The following is a 21,455-nucleotide window of genomic DNA, read 5'->3' as shown; positions in this document are numbered from 1 at the left end:
TTAATAGCTAGATAGATAATGAAAGAGAGAGAGATAGACAGATAAATAGATATAAGATAGATAGATTCAATTATAATTATTTTGTGTTGACATTTTTATCACTATCATAAAGGACAATATAATAATGGTGTTACACTCTAGACCCACAGAGATGAGCACATGTAGTCGGGGTGCAGCCCAAATAAATCTATAAGAAAAAGCTATTGTACATTCCTTGAGATTGTTAGTGCAATAAGTCTTTTAGCAAATCAGGAATTTGTGATATTAAACAAAGAACAATAAGAGTGTAAAGTAATATGACTTTAGTCTTAGGCTGGGGCCCTACATGACACTGTTTTACAGTCACTGCAAAGTGGATGGGACTCTAGCGAGAGAAGAGCCGTGATGCGTTGCCCTGGCTTTTACTGCAGCACTTTTTTTTTTTTTTTTTTTTTTTTTTTTTTTTTACTGTGGGATGACATGTGGGGCCTTAACCTTATAAGATTTCTTATATATAAAGTACAATGTGTCATAAAATACTGTCTCAGGATTTTTCTGCTAAGTAAAATATTCAGATTTGGACAACGGCTGTGTCATAAAGGCCAAAACTGTCTACGGTGGAAAAAATAGAATGTCCCATTAAATAAAACCTCTTTCATGTGACTGCAGCCCTGGGGATGATTTGGGGTCAGCTCTCAACATTCCCGGCAAACAATTGACTTTTACTGGTGGAAGCCATGGAAAGTCATGTAATATAGTACATGATGGCTGAAGTTGTATTTCTACTGAAGTTGTATTTGTGAAGGGATAATATTGCTGTTTAGATTTTGGGTTTTGTTTTCTGCTATAAAAAGAGGCTAAAGAAAATATTTCATAAAATAATATAATGGAAGCTTATAAAATCACTAAACAACTAGAAGTAGAAAGGTATCTGGTCATAGTCAATAGTACATTGCTCTCTGGTAAGATACCCTGTTTCCCCGAAAATAAGACCCCCCCCCCCCCCTTCACCTTCCAGATCACATACAACCGGCAGTCATGCCGGCACTCCGCTAATTGTTCCCCGCTTTGTTTGCCGATGGTTCCCCGCTCCAGCCGCTGCATAAAACATCCCCCGAAAATAAGAAAGGTCATATATTTTGTTAGATAATTAATTATAAGAACATGCCTTGTTTGGTATGGATTATCAGATGTGATGTACACATGAAGGATTACTTATTATATAATGTATATTCTGACCTGTTGTATTTGAAACTTCTCCCTCAGAACAGGAGACACAGTTATAGCAGCAGACATGATGTCCTCCATTCGGAGCTTTTCGGTATCCTGGAGAACACGGCTCATTACACCGAGACTGCGGCTTCTTACACATGGAGTAAAACACAAACACACCTTAGAAATGTAATAAATTCAGGCATTTTACTATTTGTTCTAAAGCTTCAGAAAATTTAATTGATGAACCTGAATGTCAATATTTAAGCATTGATCTTGGTTGTAGGGAGAAAATGAAAGAAAAGAGCTGAAAATAATAATTTTTTTTCTTATATTATGTGAGAAATATATATGTTTCTTAAGCATATTTTTGGTTGTTGCTCAGGTTGGGGGCACAAGATCCCCTGAATTATGTTGTCATAGTTCCAAATTAAATATCAGGCCTGGATAAGTCACACCCATCATCAGGCCTGGAGAAGTCACACACACACACAGCTGATAGTGTATCAAGTGAGTTCTAATTTAATGGTGCAAAAAGGTAGTTTAAATACAGACAAAAGCAGGTTGGATTATTCTAATAACATAACATGGTTGGCATAACATGATTGGTTGTAGCGTTATAACATAAACCTGGCACATGGCTATTGGCTAGGGCCTAATGTAATCTGTATCTAATTATTCTTTATCTTATTATCTTTCTCATGGAACAAAGAAGAATTTAAAGTACTTATGTTTGAACTAACATCTCACACTATGTATACAGTAAGATCAGATCACTCCAGCCTTGGGCTAGTGATCAAAATAGGCTCTAGAACCTGTTTCTACACACCCTATTCCATACATCTTCAAAGGTGAGGTCGTTAAGACAAACAGATAAGGATTTATAACCCATCCATTAACATTCCATGCTCCTTATAACCTCTTGGACTCTAAACAGACATTCATATAAAGTTTATATGAAAAAAGGTTACAAGATGGCTGACAAAATACAAAGATGGAGGATTCTGGCCCTAACACTCACAATACACAATATTGGTGCCAACACTAACCAAAAAAATAAATAAAAATGTTTTTTGTTCTGCCCTGTTCACCCAATACACGGTTTAAGGTTGAGTTCACACGGGGTTTTTTGGACCAGATTTTGACGTGGAATCCGCCTCAGAATCTGACTCCAAGAAAAGCCTCGCATTGACTTCAATGGAGGCTGTTCACTTCTTTTTTCCGCAAGCGTTTTTTTTTGCCGCTCGCAGAAAATAGAAGCGAGCTGCCCTTTCTTGCCGCAAATTCCGATGCGCATCGGGGCACGTACACACATGGTAAGGCTTTGTACTATTTAGCTGATTATATATATTATATCATATTTAGGGCTTTCTTTTCTATGCTGTTTTATATGGCTATTTATTATATACTAGTGTGCCCATGTTCACATTTTGATATCTCATTCATTGAGACTTTTTGGCCATTGATCATTATCAGCAAGCTTACCCCCCCCCCCCCATTATGATTACTGACATGCGCTGTATTCCTTGATCTATCCTTGCCATGTATGTTATGTGATTGGAAGTATTGGTTCCCTCATTTTAGCATATCATTGTTATTGATGTTTGTGTCATTTTTTTAATGAATTCTTTAAATAACCATCAGATTTTATTGAATAGTAGTTCTGTCTTTGACTTCGTTTAGCTTTGTTGTATCGAACATTATTGCATATTGTGTGCCCAGCTTCTTTTGTATTTTCTTCTTTCCTGCTTCCAACAAGTGTGTTATCAATGTAGTTCCATTGTGGGTGATAGTGACAGGAAGGCGGAGATAAAAAGATTATGGCAGGTGATAACTCAAAGTCCTGAGAAGAAATTTGTCTCATTCAACCTTGAACATGTTTCCAGAAATCTGATAAAACCTAGAATGACCACCAAAGATGTAGGTATGTACCTGATTCAGAGTCTAAGGTCCAGTACCACGTGGCAAGAAGCTTGTAATGGTTCTCTTGTAGTCGGATGCAGGTGGTGAAGCCATGAGAGATCCTGAGAATAAATTCAGCCACCTCTTGAGACAGGGAGATACCCCGCTCCTTTTCCCAAGAGATTAGAAATGTTGGTTTCCAAGCTCAGTCTGCTGAATATAATGATGGAGGAGACAATATGTTCTCCTAAGGATCTTTGTGCCGGAAGCTAGGACTTTCTCAAGTGGAGGAAACTCAGAGCGAACCACAATTTTTTTCCAGAAAGCAAAGAGATTATCGCAGATATGCTGTAGGTGTATGACATTTAGATGGAGGTTTGGAATCAGAGACAGTATTTCTTCTAAAGGAAACGGTTTGCTGTGAGGGCAGATATCACGGAGTTAGAGCTTAGACAGACTACACCAAAGAAGGAAGGAATGGTCTTTAAATCAATCGTTCAAGGTAGACTAACTGGAAGGAGCGGTGAGGGAACTCCTCAGCCAAATCGTGTCATACTTTCATGCCTCCCTTGGGGATCAGGACATTAGATGTGTCTCTAGATTCAGACAAGTGAGGAAGCCACAGCACGGATTGTAGCGAGGTGGGTAGTGATGCCCTTAAAGGGGTTGTCCCATCATAAGGATCCTATCTATACTGCTTGTTAATGTGGATGTAAGACTTTTCCTAAATACACTGCTTCAGCAAAACTGCTTTGTTTGTCCACTATCTTACTTTATTCAATTCTTTGTGGCCACAGCCCTGACCTAGCTGCTCCTGAGTCAAATGATGTATCTGCTGCTCTCAGGGGGGAGGGAGGAGGGACTAAGTGCAGGGAGCCAGCCTGTGTATCTAGCTAATCCTGTGTCTACACCATGTGACCTAGGTCCTGCACTCAGATAGAGGAGAGGAGCTGCTTTCATTTCTTCTGTTCTCCCAGTTATCAGGCTAGCTAATTCAATTGTGTTCATTATGGCAGTGTCTGTATGTAACACAGAATGGAGTTGCTGCTGCCTGTACTTCATAGTCCAATGTGGGTGGGCGGAGCTACACACGAATTTGGGGGTGGGGCTAAACAGCAGGTTGCCTGTGAAACCCCGCCCACCAAAGGGGATAGTTTGCTGCAGGGTCTGTTTCACTGTATTCGGTATATTGATGTGTGGAAGTTCCGATTTGCCAAAGTTGACTTTGTAATTGGAAACCAATCTATTTTCTTCAAAAATCTCTACAAGAGCTGGGAGATCTTCTGAAGGAATAGTCATTAGGAAGATCTCATCATCTGCAAAGGCGGTGGCTTGAAACTTCTCATTAATTATCTGTATCCCTTTGATTCGTGGAATACAATGTACTGCTTGAAGAAGAGTCTCCAAGGACAGAATAAACAGGGAAGGTGAGAGGGGGCAACCTTGGTGTATTCCATTTTTTATTTAGAATGGAGAGGTGAAAGTGCCATTTACTTTAAGGTGACGTAAGGTTGAGCATACATTGAGAATATAGCGCTAATGAAGCTAGAGGCTAGGTCAAATTTTCTCTTCTCTCAAATGTTGCTCTCAGAAAACATTGATAGATGTGTATGCCAAATCCGACATCTCAACAATCAGAGTAGTCCTTTGAGATGGAGATTGGGTACTGGGCACCAAACCAAGGAGAAAAGGGAAGGAAGGAATTTAGGGAGGGAGGAGAAAAGAGAGAAGAAGATGAGAGGGAGGTTAGTAAAATAGAGGCTAGATGAAGATGGTCAGACACACAAAAAATGAGTGGTCTCAATGGAGTTGACCCAACACTTCACTAAGGGCAAGGATATTGCTGTACCCCAACACAAAAGTCTAGAGAGAGGTCTAGCAGTAAGTGAGTGTGAGAAGTAATGCTCAATGAAGAAGCAGAGGGATGTTGAGTGAAAATGAGGGGGATGTGAGGGGTGGGGGTAGATGGTAAGTGAGTGGAGACTTAGTGTCATGTGTCACCAGGAAGTTGCCAAGCAGCGGCATGTGGCTTAAAGATCTTAGGGAGTATTCATCTGTATTCTCCTGCCATTTCATGACACTGAGAGCCCTAATGGAAAAAGTCAGGCATAGGAGAGATTGTTAGCCCACAGGGTATCAAGCAAGGGGCACTGATATTTTAGATGTGCTGCATTTAGGTCGAATAGCCCATTGTCCCTGTATGGTGCATGTGCTTAATCTGGTGGTTTTCTGATTTTTTATCCTATATGGTGATTTAAATGCTCCTGATGGTCAGAAAAGTCTGTGTTCGCACTTTGTTATCTGTTGTCTGCAATGTTCCAACATGGTGGAACCCTACTTAAAAATGCTGGAGTATCTGTGTGAGCTGCAGAAGGTGGTGAATGATTATTCCATGCAGCAGACCAAAGGGACAATGTGTTATTTTTTTATATGCCATTGGAGGGTTATGATGGAAATGTCTCTGCTTCTCAAGCCCTTTATAGCGGCCGCCAAATTTATCAGCAGGGATGACTGCAGCATCATAGATGTGATATCTATATTGCTGTATATCCAGCTTACTGAAGCATTTAGGGAGAGCATTGCTAGTTGCACGTGTTCCCATATGACCTCTGCCCACCCAGTCAGTCTCACTAAGCCAGCACTTTATGTCTTCTGTTAGTTTTTGGTATAGACACGATTTTTGATGTAGGACCTTACTTTGGGAACATACTATGTGCTTCAAAACTATATTTACTTTCTCCCTCTTATGTGCTAGGTTTGTTTTTATCCCTCCCGACTAGGCCCACTCATTTGGGCCTAATCCAGAGCGGAAAGCCGCGACTGGATGATGGTGCACTGTGTGCACTGTGTTGGCATCCAGTCGTGGCTAGCCATTTTTTGGACCGGATTCTGAGGTGTTCTCCGCGTCAAAATCCGATCCAAAAAACCCCGTGTGAGCCCAGCCTTAGTTCACAATATCCTGATATGTGTGGCACAAAGTGAGCAGCCTTTAAAATAAACAGGATTTAGTGATACTTTGTCAGCAAATGTCTATGCTCTACGTTGGTGCTGCCACTCAGTGGTTATACTGTACAGTAGCAAAGTGTTTGCTATCATGTTGTGACTAGAGATGAGCGAGTAGTGAAATTTTCAAGATTTGATATTCATTTTGAGTAGAGCCTCAATATTCAACTACTCAATCGAGTATCGAATTCCATTATATTCTATGGGAAAAAATGCTTGTTTCAGGGGAAACCACTATTCCACTAAAGGAGAGTCACCAAGTCCTGGTAGCAGGAGGAGAGTGTTTAGGAGGAGAAAAGTGTAGTTGAGGAGGAGCGCTGTGCAGTTAAAGCGCTCGGACCCCATAGACTATAACGAGGTCCTTGTGCTTGCAGCGCAGCACCCGCACAAATGATTATTGCGGGCAGTGCACGGCAAGTACACGGACCCCATTATAGTCTATGGGGTCCGTGCGCTTTAAATGCACAACGCTTGCAGTTGCGCTGATATTCCGTTCAGGGGGTCCTCCTGCGGACTCCTTCCGGACGGGAGACAAGCGCTAATGTGAACCGGCCCTAAAAGCAAAGTGGAAGGAGTAGGACACGGCGCGGGGAGAATGATAGACCCGCAGGATGGTATTGCAGCATCCCTCCTGCAGAACCAGCGTTGATTGGCTGAATGCTATATACTGTATAGGATTCAGCCAATCAATGCTGGTTCTGCAAGAGGGATGCTGCAATACTATCCTGTGGGTCTATCATTCTCATTCAGCATAGTTTTTGGCCCTTTGGGTGAGTAGAGACTTTAACCAGCAGTGTTTTAATTTTTGGCCCTTGTGGTGAGTAGTGCCTTTAACCAGCAGTGTTTAGGCCCTTTGGATGAATTGAGCCTTTAACCAGCAAAGTTTTAGATTTTGTCCCTTGGGGTGACCCCTAAAAATTAGATTTCAGGCCCTTGGGAAGCCCTAAAAAATGATTTTTCAGGCCCTTGGGGGGAGCCCTAAAACATTATTTTTCAGGCCCTTGGGGGGAGTCCTAAAACGTTAGTGGTTTTTTTTTTAACTATTTATTTACATGAAGATGGTGGTGTTGGAGAAGGAGGAGGAGGACAAGGAACTTGTGTGCTGGCACAGACACATGGAACTGTGTCTCATCAGTGCTGTGGATGGGACATACTGGTTGCGGGTCCACAATATCTGCTATCCACCCTAGTCTAGGTACCTGGTGCTCGGGCCTCGTCAGCACTACACCCTGCACCCAGCTTGATGTTGTGGCACTGCTGGCTGACCCTCTCCAGTATATAATTGGAGTCGAGCTACTGCGGCCTGGATCCCCAGCTTGGTTTTCCTTGTCCCCTTGTGCTACTGATGAGGGGCACTGCTGGCAGCCTCTCTCCAGTGGCTGGACTGTGGACTGTATCCCCAGCTGGATTTCCACATCTACGTGCCCGCTCCCCGTCCCTTGATGCTACCCTGACACATCATTGGCAGGTCCAGTGTATGTACACTGTTCCTGCAGTGTAGCTCTGAGAAGAGCTGTTGATTAATGTTTTCCTGCCTAGCAGAAGCTACAATCTTTCTCACCCTCAACACAATGTCTCACCCTAACTAACTCCAAACCGCATCTGACATGAATATGGCTGACACTACTCTTATAAATCCGAGGTCACCTGATTTAGCCAACCAATGACTTTTTTCCTATTTTTTTTTTTATGCCTACGTTTTCCTGCTTCCTGTGCTACCTTCCCTGCACAGTTATTGGTGCAAAAAAAGCGCCAGGGAAGGTGGGAGGGCATACAAATTTTCACTGTGTTTACCACCCGGTATTCAATAGGAATCGAGTATGTCGAATACCTTAAAATTCGTTTGAATATCTACTCGATCAAACAATATTTGCTCATCTCTAGTGCTTAACTGTCCAGTGCTTGCAGTTGCGCTGATTTTCCGTTTTGGGAGGGGGGTCCTCCTTCGGACTCCTTCCGGACAGGAGGCAAGCTCTAATGTGAACCGGCCCTTACTCCTCCTGCAGAACCAGCATTGATTGGCTGAATGCTATACATTGTATAGTATTCGGCCAATCAACACTGGTTCTGCAACAGGCTCGTCTTTGCTAGTAGGGAGTGCTGGGAGCTTGTGATATGCGGGAGCTGACTTTTTCTCATAGGAATGCATTGACCAGTGTTGAATGGCTGAATGCTATACAGTGTACAGTGTCTGAATCGAATCTTTACTGCGAATAGCGAGTAGTATTCAATCGAATACGAGTATTTAGAATACCCTAGTATTTGATTGAATACCTACTCGATTGAATACTACTACTCGCTCATCTCTAGTTGTGAAATTATATTGAATTCATTTAATGAAAAATGAGATTTATGGTAATGGAGGACACGTCTGTATAATTTTCAGAAAGACAAAATTACTTTATGTATATCTGTATATGATATATGGAAATTATTAGCGCACCACCAATAAATAACTTATTTTATGGTCAAGAATAGAGATGAGCGAACACCGTTCGATCGAATAGGTATTCGATCGAATATCAGGCCATTCAAGCTATTCGATTCCGATCAAATACCACGAGGCAAACGCAGTAAAAATTTGTATCCCCTCCCACCTTCCCTGGCGCGTTTTTTGCACCGATAACTGTGCAGGGAAGGTGGGACAGGAACTACGACAACATAGGCAGTGAAAAAAAATTGAAAAAAACCATTGGCTGACGAAAACATGTGACCTCCCATTTATAAGAACAGCTGCCATTTTTGCGGTCAGAGATAGGGTTGAGAGACATAGCTGCTGAGGGTTAGATAGGCATTAGCTTCTAGTAGGCAGGAATAAAACCGAAGAACAACAACAGCTCTTTTCAGAGCTATATACTGCAGGAAGATGAGTGGAGCTTTCCACGGATGGTGGAAAACAGGGATACAGAAGTTACTTGTTGCTATATATACGTGACAAACAGCTTTTCTCTGGGTTTCCCCCAAAAAGCATAGCAGGAATCCACAGCAGGTAGTTCTTGCATATTATACGTGACAAACAGCTTTTCTCTGGGGTCCCCCCAAAAACATAGCAGGAATCCACAGCAGGCAGTTCTTGCCATGTACATGACAAACAGCTTTTCTCTGGGGTGTATAGACCATAACGAGGGCATTAGTATACCTAAAAAAATGCATAAGGCTAGCGCAAGGGGACGGGGACGGGGACGAGGACGGGGGCATGGAAATGCAGATGTGGAGCAAGGTTGTGCTCAACCAACAGCGTCTACTGTGCCTACCGCTCACCAGCAGCAAACATTGCGCTTCCCCACAGTCTCCGGCTTGATGGCCACATTAAGTAGGGTGCAGGGTACAACCCTAACCAGACCCGAGCACCAGGAAAAGGTGTTACAATGGCTGGTGGGCAGTGCTTCCAGCACATTCTCCACCAGCCAGTCAGCCTCTACGTCAACTCCTCCTCCTACCCAACAGTCTGGTCCTCCTTCCTCACAACATGCCCAATCTTCCCAGCAACCTAATCCAACCTTTCCCACCTCCCAAGAGCTGTTTTCGGGTCCATTCACTGTCCCTCTCTCTGTCCCACTACCTCCTGAATCACCAGAAGTAACAGATGAGTTGCTGTGTCCTGATTCACAAACACTTGAGCATCCGTTATCTCCTGTTGTTGTTGTTTACCAGCAATCGGCCCTCAGTGATGATGATGACGAGACACAGTTGCCATCAGGGCACCCTGTTGCCATAAGCTGTGTGCAAGAGGAGGAGGAGCCATAAGAGGAATTGGAAGAGGAGGTGGTGGATGACGAGGACACTGACCCGACCTGGACAGGGTGGATGTCAAGTGGGGAGAGCAGTGTAGATATGGAGGGAAGTGCAGGACCAAAGAAGGTGGCTAGAGGCAGAGGCATGTCCAGAAGCAGAGGACAACTGCTTCACCGAAGCCAGGCCACAGCCAGCAGGGCCCAAAATGTTCCCTCTTGTACCCAGCCTAGAAAAACTCCCACATCGAGGCCACGGTCTTCGACGGTGTGGAATTTTTTTAATGTCTGCTCAGCAGACAAATATACTGTGGTTTGCACACTCTGGAACTCGAAACTGAGTAGGGGCTCTGAAAAGAGCAACCTTACAAAAACTGCCATGTGCCGTCATTTGGAAGGCAAGCACTGGGCTCAGTGACAGAGAGCAAATGCAGGACAATTGTCATCCAGCGTTGCCGCCACTGCCTCTCCGTTGCCAGTGCTGGCGCTGCAGTCCAGACCAGCAGCCAGGAAACCTCCACATCTGCCTCCACCACTTTGGAGACTTTTCCCTCATCCTTCCCTTTTCCTGCCTCAGCTCCTTCTCCTGCCTTAGCTCCTTCTCCTGTACATTCATGCGCTTCTTCACAGCAACCCACCATCTCCCAGACTTATGAGCACAGGCAAAAATACAGTGCTACCCACTCCCATGCACAAGCCTTAAAGAGGACCTTTCAGCACTTTTGGGCACAGGCAGTGTTATATACTGCTGGAAAGCTGACAGTGCGCTGAATTCAGCGCACTGTCGGCTTTCCCGATCCGTGCCCGGTGTAAAGAGCTTACGGTGCCGGTACCATAGTACTCTATGGTCAGAAGGGCGTTTCTGACCATTAGCCAGAGACGTCCTTCTGCCTCGCGGCGCCAATCGCGCTGTGCTGTGGAGCGGGGAGGAACGCCCCCTCCCTCTGCTTACACAGCTCGTCCATAGACGAGCATTATCAGGAGCGGGAGGGGGCGTTCCTCCCTGCTCCACAGCACAGCGCGATAGGCGCCGCGAGGCAGAAGGACGTTCCTGGCTAATGGTCAGAAACGCCCTTCTGACCATAGAGCACTACGGTACCGGCACCGTAAGCTCTTTACACCGGGCACGAATCGGGAAAGCCGACAGTGCGCTGAATTCAGCGCACTGTCAGCTTTCCAGCAGTATATAGAACTGCCTGTGCCCAAAAGTGGTGAAAGGTCCTCTTTAAACACGCACATCTCCAAACTCCTGGCCCAGGAGATGCTTCCATTCCGGCTTGTGGAAACAAAGGCCTTCCATGACCTGATGGCAAGTGTGGCACCTCGTTATGCCGTCCCTAGCTGTCACTACTTCTCCCGCTGTGCCGTCCCCGCTTTGCACCAGCACGTGTCATGCAACATCAGGTGGGCCCTAAGTTCCTCAATTTGTACAAAGTGCATGCGGACAGGGACGCTTCATTTCACTGACGGCACACTGGGTGAATGTAGTTGAGGCTGGGACCGGGTCACAATCTGGGGCGGTCTACCTCATTTCCCCTCCCAACATTCCTGGCAGGGGCTCTGAACCACCACCCTTCTCTTCCTCCTCCTCCTCCACCATCACATCGACCCCAGCTACCAGCTGGAAACGCTGCAGCACTGGCGTGGGGAGACGTCAGCAGGCTGTGCTGAAGCTCATCAACTTGGGGGACAGAAAGCACACTGCCTCCGAGGTGAGGGATGCCCTCCTCGATGAGACGGCAACATGTTTTTCGCCACTGCAACTGGGCCCAGGCATGGTCGTGTGTGGTAATGGCCGCAACCTGGTAGCGGCTCTGGAGCTTGCCAACCTCCGACACTTTCCATGCCTGGCCCATGTGTTCAATTTAGTGGTGCAATGTTTCTTAAAAACATACCCAAATGTACCCAAGCTACTGGTGAAAGTGCGGCGCTTCTGCGCCCACTTTCGCAAGTCCACAGTAGCCGCTGCTAGCCTCTGAAGCCTCCAGCAACGCCTCCATCTGCCAGAACACTGGCTGATGTGCGACGTTCCCACACGCTGGAACTCGTACCACATGTTGAGCAGAGTGTGTGAGCAGCAGAGAACCTTGATGGAGTACCATCTCCAAAACCCAAGGGTTCCTCAGAGTCAGCTCCCGCAGTTTCTGCACCATGAGTGGCCATGGATGGCAGACTTATGCGAGATCTTAGGTGTCTTTGAGGATTCAACCATGAGGGTCAGCTGTGACGACACACTCATGAGTGTTACAATCCCGCTTCTGTGTGTGATGCGAGAATCCCTCATCGCCATCAGGGATAACGCATTGGACGCTGAGGAGTCGGGCATAGGAGCACAACCATCTCAGCAGGATAGTCAGGGCACACTCCGGTCCGCTCCACAGCGTATATTGAGGGAGGAGGAGGACGATGTCGAAGTGGCAGATCTCATTGTCACACAGGAGGCTAGCGGGGAAGTTCATTGTGTCCCATTGCTGCAGCGCGGTTGGGGCAAAATGGAAGAGGAAGAGGAGGAAATGGAGAGTGACCATTCCGGTGGGGGCAGCCACTCTGGCCCACATGGCTGAATACATGTTGAGTGCTTTGCAACTGACAAACGCATTGCCAAAATCCTGGAGAGCAACGACTACTGGATTTTTGCAATCCTCGACCTCCGGTATAAAAATAATGTTTGTAATTTTATTCCGGTAGAGGGGAGGGCAAGTCGCATGAGTGATTGCCACAAGCAACTGGTGCAGAATATGATAGAGATGTTTCCATCAACTCTCGTTGGCAACACACAGGAGAGTTCCTCCAACAGTCGAGCAACTGTCATCCGGTCCACTCCTGGCAGGGGCACACCCTCCAAGGTCTGGGACACGTTAATGGCACCCCGTGGCCAAAGTACTGCCACTGAGGGGCCTAGTGTCACCAGGAGGGACAAGTACAGTCCTATGAAAAAGTTTGGGCACCCCTATTAATCTTAATCATTTTTAGTTCTAAATATTTTGGTGTTTGCAGCAGCCATTTCAGTTTGACATATCTAATAACTGATGGACACAGTAATATTTCAGGATTGAAATGAGGTTTATTGTACTAACAGAAAATGTGCAATATGCATTAAACCAAAATTTGACCGGTGCAAAAGTATGGGCACCCTTATCATTTTATTGATTTGAATACTCCTAACTACTTTTTACTGACTTACTGAAGCACAAAATTGTTTTTGTAACCTCACTGAGCTTTGAACTTCATAGCCAGATCTATCCAATCATGAGAAAAGGTATTTAAGGTGGCCAATTGCAAGTTGTTCTCCTATTTGAATCTCCTCTGAAGAGTGGCATCATGGGCTACTTAAAACAACTCTCAAATGATCTGAAAACAAAGATTGTTCAACATAGTTGTTCAGGGGAAGGATACAAAAAGTTGTCTCAGAGATTGAACCTGTCAGTTTCCACTGTGAGGAACATAGTAAGGAAATGGAAGACCACAGGGACAGTTCTTGTTAAGCCCAGAAGTGGCAGGCCAAGAAAAATATCAGAAAGGCAGAGAAGAAGAATGGTGAAAACAGTCAAGGACAATCCACAGACCACCTCCAAAGAGCTGCAGCATCATCTTGCTGCAGATGGGGTCACTGTGCATCGGTCAACTATACAGCGCACTTTGCACAAATAGAAGCTGTATGGGAGAGTGATGAGAAAGAAGCCGTTTCTGCACGTACGCCACAAATAGAGTTGCCTGAGGTATGAAAAAGCACATTGGGACAAGCCAGCTTCATTTTGGAAACAAAGATTGAGTTGTTTGGTTATAAAAAAAGGCGTTATGCATGGCGTCCAAAAAGAAACAGCATTCCAAGAAAAACACTTGCTACCCACTGTAAAATTTGGTGGAGGTTCCATCATGCTTTGGGGCTGTGTGGCCAATGCTGGCACCGGGAATCTTGTTAAAGTTGAGGGTCGCATGGATTCCACTCAGTATCAGCAGATTCTTGAGAATAATGTTCAAGAATCAGTGACGAAGTTGAAGTTACGCCGGGGATGGATATTTCAGCAAGACAATAATCCAAAACAACGCTCCAAATCGACTCAGGCATTCATGCAGAGGAACAATTACAATGTTCTGGAATGGCCATCCCAGTCCCCAGACCTGAATATCATTGAACATCTGTCGGATGATTTGAAGCGGGCTGTCCATGCTCGGCCACCATCAAACTTAACTGAACTTGAATTGTTTTGTAAAGAAGAATGGTCCAAAATACCTTCATCCAGGATCCAGGAACTGATTAAAAGCTACAGGAAGCGACTAGAGGCTGTTATCTTTGCAAAAGGAGGATCTACTAAATATTAATGTCACTTTTCTGTTGAGGTGCCCATACTTTTGCACTGGTCAAATTTTGGTTTATTGCATAGTGCACATTTTCTGTTAGTACAATAAACCTCATTTCAATCCTGAAATAGTACTGTGTCCATCAGTTATTAGATATATCAAACTGAAATGGCTGCTGCAAACACCAAAATATTTAGAACTAAAAATGATTAAGATTAATAGGGGTGCCCAAACTTTTTCATAGGACTGTATAGGCGCATGTTGCGGGAGTACCTGGCCGACCCCAGCCCTGTCCTCTCCAATCCCTCTGCGCCCTATACTTTTTGGGTTTCCAAGTTGGATTTGTGGCTGTAACTTGCGCTGTACGCATTGGAGGTCCTTTCCTGCCCTGCCACCAGCATGCTTTCGGAAAGGGTCTTCAGTGCAACTGGTAGCATAATTACTAGAGATGAGCGAACACTAAAATGTCCGAGGTTCGAAATCCGATTCGAACAGCCGCACACTGTTCGACTGTTTGAACGGGTTTCGAACCCCATTATAGTCTATGGGGGAAATGCTTGTTTCAGGGGTACGCAACATTCGATTAAATTGTACTTACCAAGTCCATGAGTGAGGGTCGGGCTGGATTCTTCTCCCCGCGCAGCATCCCCGCGTCCTCTTCCGGCCTTGAATTCACTCTGCTAGGCATCGGGCCTAGGCAGAGCCGACTGCGCATGCCCGTGCTGCAAAAAAATAGCCGCTTACAGTGTAAGCGTTGGCAATCAACGCTGGTTCTGCATCGAATCTTAACTTCGAATAGCTAGTAGTACGAGTATGAGTATTTCGAATACCATAGTGTTCGATCGAATACCTACTCAATCGAATACTACTCGCTCATCTCTAAAAATTACGGATAAGCGCAGGCGGCTGTCAGCTGACAGTGCTGACCAGCTGACGCTGATAAAAATGAACAGCCACTGGATAGACCCATCATTTTCATGTCCACTGGTGTCAAGCACCACAACATGAAGTTTCATGTGTGTGCTCACCCTCTATAATTCCTCCTCCTCCTCATACTCCTCCACCGTCAGCGTTGCACAATTGTGCTCCTACTAGGCTCAATCCACCCTAATTCTTCCCAACTCTGCTGGTTACAGTCTCAATCCGCTCTGATTCCCCCCAGTTATGCTGGTTAGAGTCTCAATCTACCCTCATTCCCCCAACTCTGCTAGTTAGAGGCTCTAATCACTCCATGGGCCAAAAGCACTGGCGGTGCAAGGCTCTACTCATGCCAAGGGCCAGAAACACTGCTGGTGCAAGATTCTACTCACCCAAAGGGTCCCAGTTGCATTGCAGAGGTGTTGGCATCATTTGCTGAGGTGTCATAGTGGACTTGGTGACCCTCCTGAGTCGAATGGTGGGTTCCCCTGAAACTAAGCATTTTTCTCCATAGACTGTAATGGGGTTCGATTTGTGATTGAATAGTTGAATATTGAGCGGCTATTCGAAACAAATAACGAATATCGAATATTTTACTATTCGCTCATCTCTAGTCAAGAACATTTCAGTAGATTCTTTGAGAACTCGCAAGCTCTATATACGCTATAGTTTATTATCACATGTCATCTAATGAATATTTACTTACTTTATCATTTTTCCATATAATTTTTATTTCATTAACTTGCAAATCATCATTAGTTTCATTAAAGTAGAAAGACGTCTTATTCATTCTGGGCACACCAATGTCATGATTTATCCACAGAGTCCTGAACGTTACGTGCCACCCGGTAGGCACTTCACCTCTGTCATTAAAGTGAATCCGAAGTCCAATATTATCTATATAGTTCACAGCTTTCACATACTTATTCAACTGGCAAAGAAACATAAAGTGTGACAAAAAGAAGAGAAATAAATCCCATGAGAATCATTATTCAAACCTACAAAGAAACGCAACGCTATGCACAACTCGGCCAGCAGGGCGGCCCCCTATAAGAACACAAAATGTTACATTTTAATGGGTTTCTAGTTTTTCTAATAATGCAGAAAAAATAATTTATTCCTCAAACTTGTTTTACCTTTTTTACATGCCTGCTCGAGCGCAGTGACCGACCAAAGTAAGGTATGCTATGGAAATCCCGATTTTACACTGTGTGTGTTGTACATCCAAATTATATTATAAATGTGAAAGTTTGTGTGTATGGATGTTTGTTACTCAATCATGCAAAAACGGTTGAACGGATTTCAATGGTATTTGGCACATAGATAGTTTGTAACCTCAATTAACACATAGGCTACATTTTATCCCACTAAATCACATGGCTTTACGACTGTTATGAATTTATGTTCATATACTATATTACACTGCTCTTGGCAGCAGCTTATCTCAGGTTCTGATAAATCCAGGGCTGTTATCGCTCTATGTAAACACTCAACTAACCATCAGTCCATTGTGTACATGCATCTGCTTATTATTTGATCTGCTCCAGGCAGTGCTGACAAGCCAACAACACGCTCATTATATGGCGCCCCAGCGAGCTGCTGAGATGCCAGAACATTCACAGGAACGGCGTGAGGAACAAGTTCAGCAGCAGGACAGCTTAAAAGCTGCTGATACGCCGGAGCAGGCAAACCATCGACGGCAGCAATTTACTGAATATAGGCAGATCATCGACTAATAATTAAATGAATTATTAAAAAAAAAAATAATAATAATAATAATAATTGCAAGAACTGCTGGAAGTAATTATATTTGCCCATTTCGCCTTTCAAAAAATGCTATAAAAAGTGATCAAGTTATACATATCCAAAACAGTACAAATAAAAGCACAGGTCATCCCGCAAAAAAATAAGCCCTATATAAAAAGCGTATAGCTTACACAATGTGAAGACAAAAAACCCCAAAGTCGCTAAATGGTTAGAACACAACTGGCTGTGGCAGGAAGGCAATGTACAAGCTGTGCGAGAGTATATCAGTATACAAACCAGAATTAGAGCTTACGAAGAAAAAGACACCTGAAGTGACCGCAAGAGTAACCCCCACCCCCCTCCCTTGTCATAGGAGCTACTGGGAATATAGTAGGGAATTTGGTGTTCACAATTTACTCCACACAGCTTATATATTCACTCTTCACCATCCGCTGTGCATTCCATCCTGGGATACTAATGTACTCTACACCCCTTGATAAATTCTTTGAGGGGTGCAGTTATAAAAAATGGGGTCACTCCTTAGGGGATTTGACTTATCTGGTATCGTAGAGGCTCTGCAAATATGACATGGCGTCCAGATACCAAATATCTAAATCTGCACTCCAAAAGCCACATAGCGCACCTTCATTTTTGCACCCTGCTGTGTTCTCAAACTGCAGTTTATGTCACATATGTGTGAGACTGGTGTACCAAGGATAACGGACTCAATGTCAAATGTGGGTATAAACTGCTGCTTGGGAAGAGCCGGGCACAGAAAGGGCAGGAGCGCTATTTTTGGTTTATGGTGCATAGAATTAGACAGTTTAGCTTTTGGACGTCATGACAATTTTCTAGAGCCTTGAAATGACAGTAAGGTGTAATTTCCTGACATGTGACCCCATTTTGGAAATTACACCCCTGAAGGAATTCATCCAAGGGTTGCTATAATTTATTCTCCAGAAATGAATACGCACCTGAATGTGAAAAGAGAAAATGGCAATTTTTCCAGGAATACATCATTTTGATTTGTAATATGTTTGATTTGTAATATGTTGTGCCTGGTTTGTATCATAGATGATAGAACGCTACAAAAGCTGTAGTGCAATTTTCCTTTTTCAATATCAGCTGTGTAATTATTTATTGAAATTAAATGAATGCAAGGCTCCAGGGTTAAAAACTAGAGATGAACGAACACTAAAATGTCCGAGGTTAGAAATCCGATTCAAACAGCCGCACACTGTCCGACTGTTTGAACGGATTTCGAACCCCATTATAGTCTACGGGGGAAAATGCTCGTTTCAGGGGTACGCAAAATTCGATACAATTATACTTACCTAGTCCACGAGTGACAGTCGGGCTGGCTTCTGCTTCATATCTTCTTCCGGCGCAGGGTCCCCGCGTCTTCTTCCGCCTGGAAATTCACTTTGTCTAGGCATGCGGCCTAGGCAGAGCCGACTGCGCATGTGCGCGCACGCACGCGCATGCGCAGTCGGTTCTGCCGAGGTTCCGAGGCCTGAGCAGAGCCGACTGCGCATGCGCGTGCGTGCGTGCCCACGCATGCGCAGTCGGCTCTGCCTAGGCCGGATGCCTAGGCAGAGTGAATTTCCAGGCGGAAGACGCCGCCGGACGCTGCACGGAGAAGACGTCGGAAAGATAAGAGAAGAACCAGCGTTGATTGGCAGAATGTATAGCATTCTGCCAATCAACGCTGGTTCTGCATCGAACATTAAACTTAGAGCAACTAGTAGTGTTCGATCGAGTAGTGTTGGATTGAATACCGTAGTATTCGATCGAACACTACTCGCTCATCTCTATTAAAAACGCTTGCTACCCTACTTGATAAATCCGTTCAGGAGTGTAGTTTCCAAAATGGTGTGACATGTCTGCAGGTTCCACTTTACTGGCAATTCAGGGGCTCTGCAAAAGTGGCATGATGTCTAAAAACCAAACTGTGCTTCAAAAACCAAAATCCCTTCTGTTCAGCAGTTTATACCCACATATGGCATTAAGTATGTTATCCTGGGTACACCAGTGTCATACATGTGGGCATAAACTGCCGTTTAGGCACACAGAAGAGGTTCAGAAGGGAAGTGCTATGCGGCTTTTTGAGCATTCATTAAGATTGTTGGATTAGGACACAATGTCACATTTGATCATAAAGTTACTGGCACAAAATTAAGTCACTTCTTGGGGAATGTCAGTTTACTGGCACCTCCAGGGCACTGCAAAAACAATATAGCGTCCAGAAAGTCCCTCTAAATCTATACCCCAAAGGCTAAAAAGTGCAGTGCTCCTTCCGTGACCCTTGTTGTGTGCCCAAGCAGCACTTTACAACCACATATATAACTTTTTTGTACCCAGAATAGCCCACTTGATAGTGTTAGGAGTATATGTCTCTGATGCCACAAAGTGAGTACAATGTATTGGGCACCAAAATGGCATATCTCTTTAAAAATTTCAATTTTAAGTTTGTACATTAATTTTTTGGGCCCAAAATGATAATACTCCTTGAGAAATTTCATGATGGGTGTAGTTTCCAACATGGGGTCACATTTATGGGTTTCCATTGTATTGGTACCTTAGAGGTTCTGCAAATGTGACATGGCACCTGAAAACTATTCCAGCAAAATCTGCTCTCCAAAATCCAAATAGCGCTCTTTCTATTCTGAGCCCCGCCATGTACCCATACGGCAGATTACAACCACATATGGGATATTACTGTGTTCAGGAGAAATTGTGTAAAAAAAACTCTGGGGGCTTTTTCTACTTTAAACCCTTGTGAAAATAAAAACTTTGGAGATAAATTTGGTGCTTTATTAATTTTTCATTTACACATCCCAATGTTATTAAAATATGTGAAACAGCTGTAGGGTGAAAATGCCCTTGATAAATTATGTCAGGAGTGTAGTTTCCAAAATGGGGACATTTTTGGGGGGTTTCTTTGTATAGACACTCTATTGGCTTTGCAAATGAGAAATCGCACCTGAAAACTATTCCAGCAAAATTTGCTTTTCAAATGCCCTTCCCTTCCATGTGCTGCCGTGTGCCCAAACATTAGTTTACACCCACATGTGGGGGATTTCTGTGCTCATGAGAAATAGCATAACAAATTGTATGATAAATTTCTCTGTTAACCCTTTGTGAATGTGTTGATCTTAGAGCTAAATGAATGTATTAGTGAAAAAAAAAAACTTAAATGTCTAAATTTCACCTCCATAATGTTTTCATTTTTGTGAAATGCTTAAAGGGTTAAAAAAAAAAAAAAAAAAAAAAAAAACCTTCCCCAATGCTGTTCTGAATTATTTGAGGGGTGCAGTTTGGATAATGGGATGGTTTTTGGAGGTTTCTATTATATAGGTCTTTATAATTCTCGCTGGTCCCTAAAAAATGAGTCTGGGAAATGTTCTTGTTAATCTGGAAAATTGTTTTTACACTTGTAAGGTTTATAATTTCCAAAATAAAATAAAGGACGATAATTCCAATATAAAGCAGAGATATTACAGATATTTATTTATGTATTTGCGTGGCATGACTGTCTGAAAAGCACATTTTGAAAATTAGCAATTTTATTTTTCCAAAATCACCTGTGTGAGTTATAGCGTCTCCAAGTTATTGCCATATAAAGTGTCAGTTTTGAAAAATGAGGCCCGGTCCATAAGGCACTGTCAGACTTGGTCCGTGACCGGTTAAACATCTCTACAAATCATATATTATATTTTACTTACCGATTGTCTTAATCTGGATTTCCTTATCGCATTTCTTCTTTTCAATAATGCATGTAATGCATGCGCCAGAATATATACCGTTGTGTATGAATAGTATATATTTTTATTTGTGTGTGATGTTCTAGGAAAGTCATATATCTCAGTGCAGTTATTTACAAGTCTTATACTCAACCCTTGAAAAAAATAGTTTTTCTTCTTATCTGAAGTCAAGCAACGATAAGCATACACCCAAAGGTCTTGTAGAATTGGGTCGTCTGGACGGGTGGAAGGGTTCACACTTTCTATATCGTAATCAGGGAAATATATTTGATGCAACGTCACCATAAAGCTGCAGTTGAGCAATTGTAGGTACTTTTCTCCAAACTCTAAAACACTCATCCAGGACTCATGAAGGATCAATGTGTAGTTTCCCAGTTTGGCTTCATAAATATACTTTGCATAATCTGCATCAAAAATAACAGCAATCACGATGACTTCTACAGTTAGATTTCTAATCTTGGCCAACCTCATCTTGGTTTCTTCTGCCATACGTTTATTTATTTTAGCCACAAACGCAGTGCAGATCCCATGCTGGGCCATCTTCTTACTGAGTATATCCGCCTCCATTTCACCATTCCAGTTATCTATTGTAATGATCCCAAGCCAATTCCATCCAAAGTATTTCAGCAACTTAACAATAGCCGCGTATCGAATATAATCATTGGAGGAAACGTGATACAAAGTTGGATATAATAATCTATCACTGAGGAGAGGGTCAGCAATTCCATAACTGACCTGTATAAGTAGAAAACATAAAATTCTTATTTATTTTAATCCTAATCCCACAAATAAGTAAGTGCAACTAGGGCTAGCAGTAGGGAAGTAGTGCCATAGGGGAGGCTAAGATGGCAGCTGGTCTCATCCTCACCTGACATTGTGGCTTTGGAACCAAAGTCTC

The 21,455-nt window shown here is 43.6% G+C and overlaps 1 protein-coding gene across 1 annotated transcript in view; it reads right to left on the bottom strand.

Annotated features, from left to right (window-relative positions):
• Positions 1 to 21,124, bottom strand: part of LOC142202481 (G-protein coupled receptor family C group 6 member A-like) — a 41,418-nt gene extending 20,294 nt beyond the window's left edge. The window contains exons 1-5 of the mRNA XM_075273032.1: positions 20,675 to 21,124; positions 15,754 to 15,978; positions 4,270 to 4,494; positions 3,124 to 3,262; positions 1,219 to 1,371 (exon numbers count right to left, since the gene is read on the bottom strand). Coding sequence (XP_075129133.1) covers positions 1,219 to 1,371; positions 3,124 to 3,262; positions 4,270 to 4,494; positions 15,754 to 15,978; positions 20,675 to 21,124 — 1,192 coding nt within the window. The remainder of the gene's footprint in view (positions 1 to 1,218; positions 1,372 to 3,123; positions 3,263 to 4,269; positions 4,495 to 15,753; positions 15,979 to 20,674) is intronic.
• Positions 21,125 to 21,455: the final 331 nt, after the last annotated feature.

The sequence above is a fragment of the Leptodactylus fuscus genome, chromosome 1, assembly GCF_031893055.1.
Source record: "Leptodactylus fuscus isolate aLepFus1 chromosome 1, aLepFus1.hap2, whole genome shotgun sequence".
Classification (NCBI taxonomy): domain Eukaryota; kingdom Metazoa; phylum Chordata; class Amphibia; order Anura; family Leptodactylidae; genus Leptodactylus; species Leptodactylus fuscus.
Note: the sequence above shows the minus strand (reverse complement) of the source record. Positions and strands in the feature narration are given on the sequence as shown.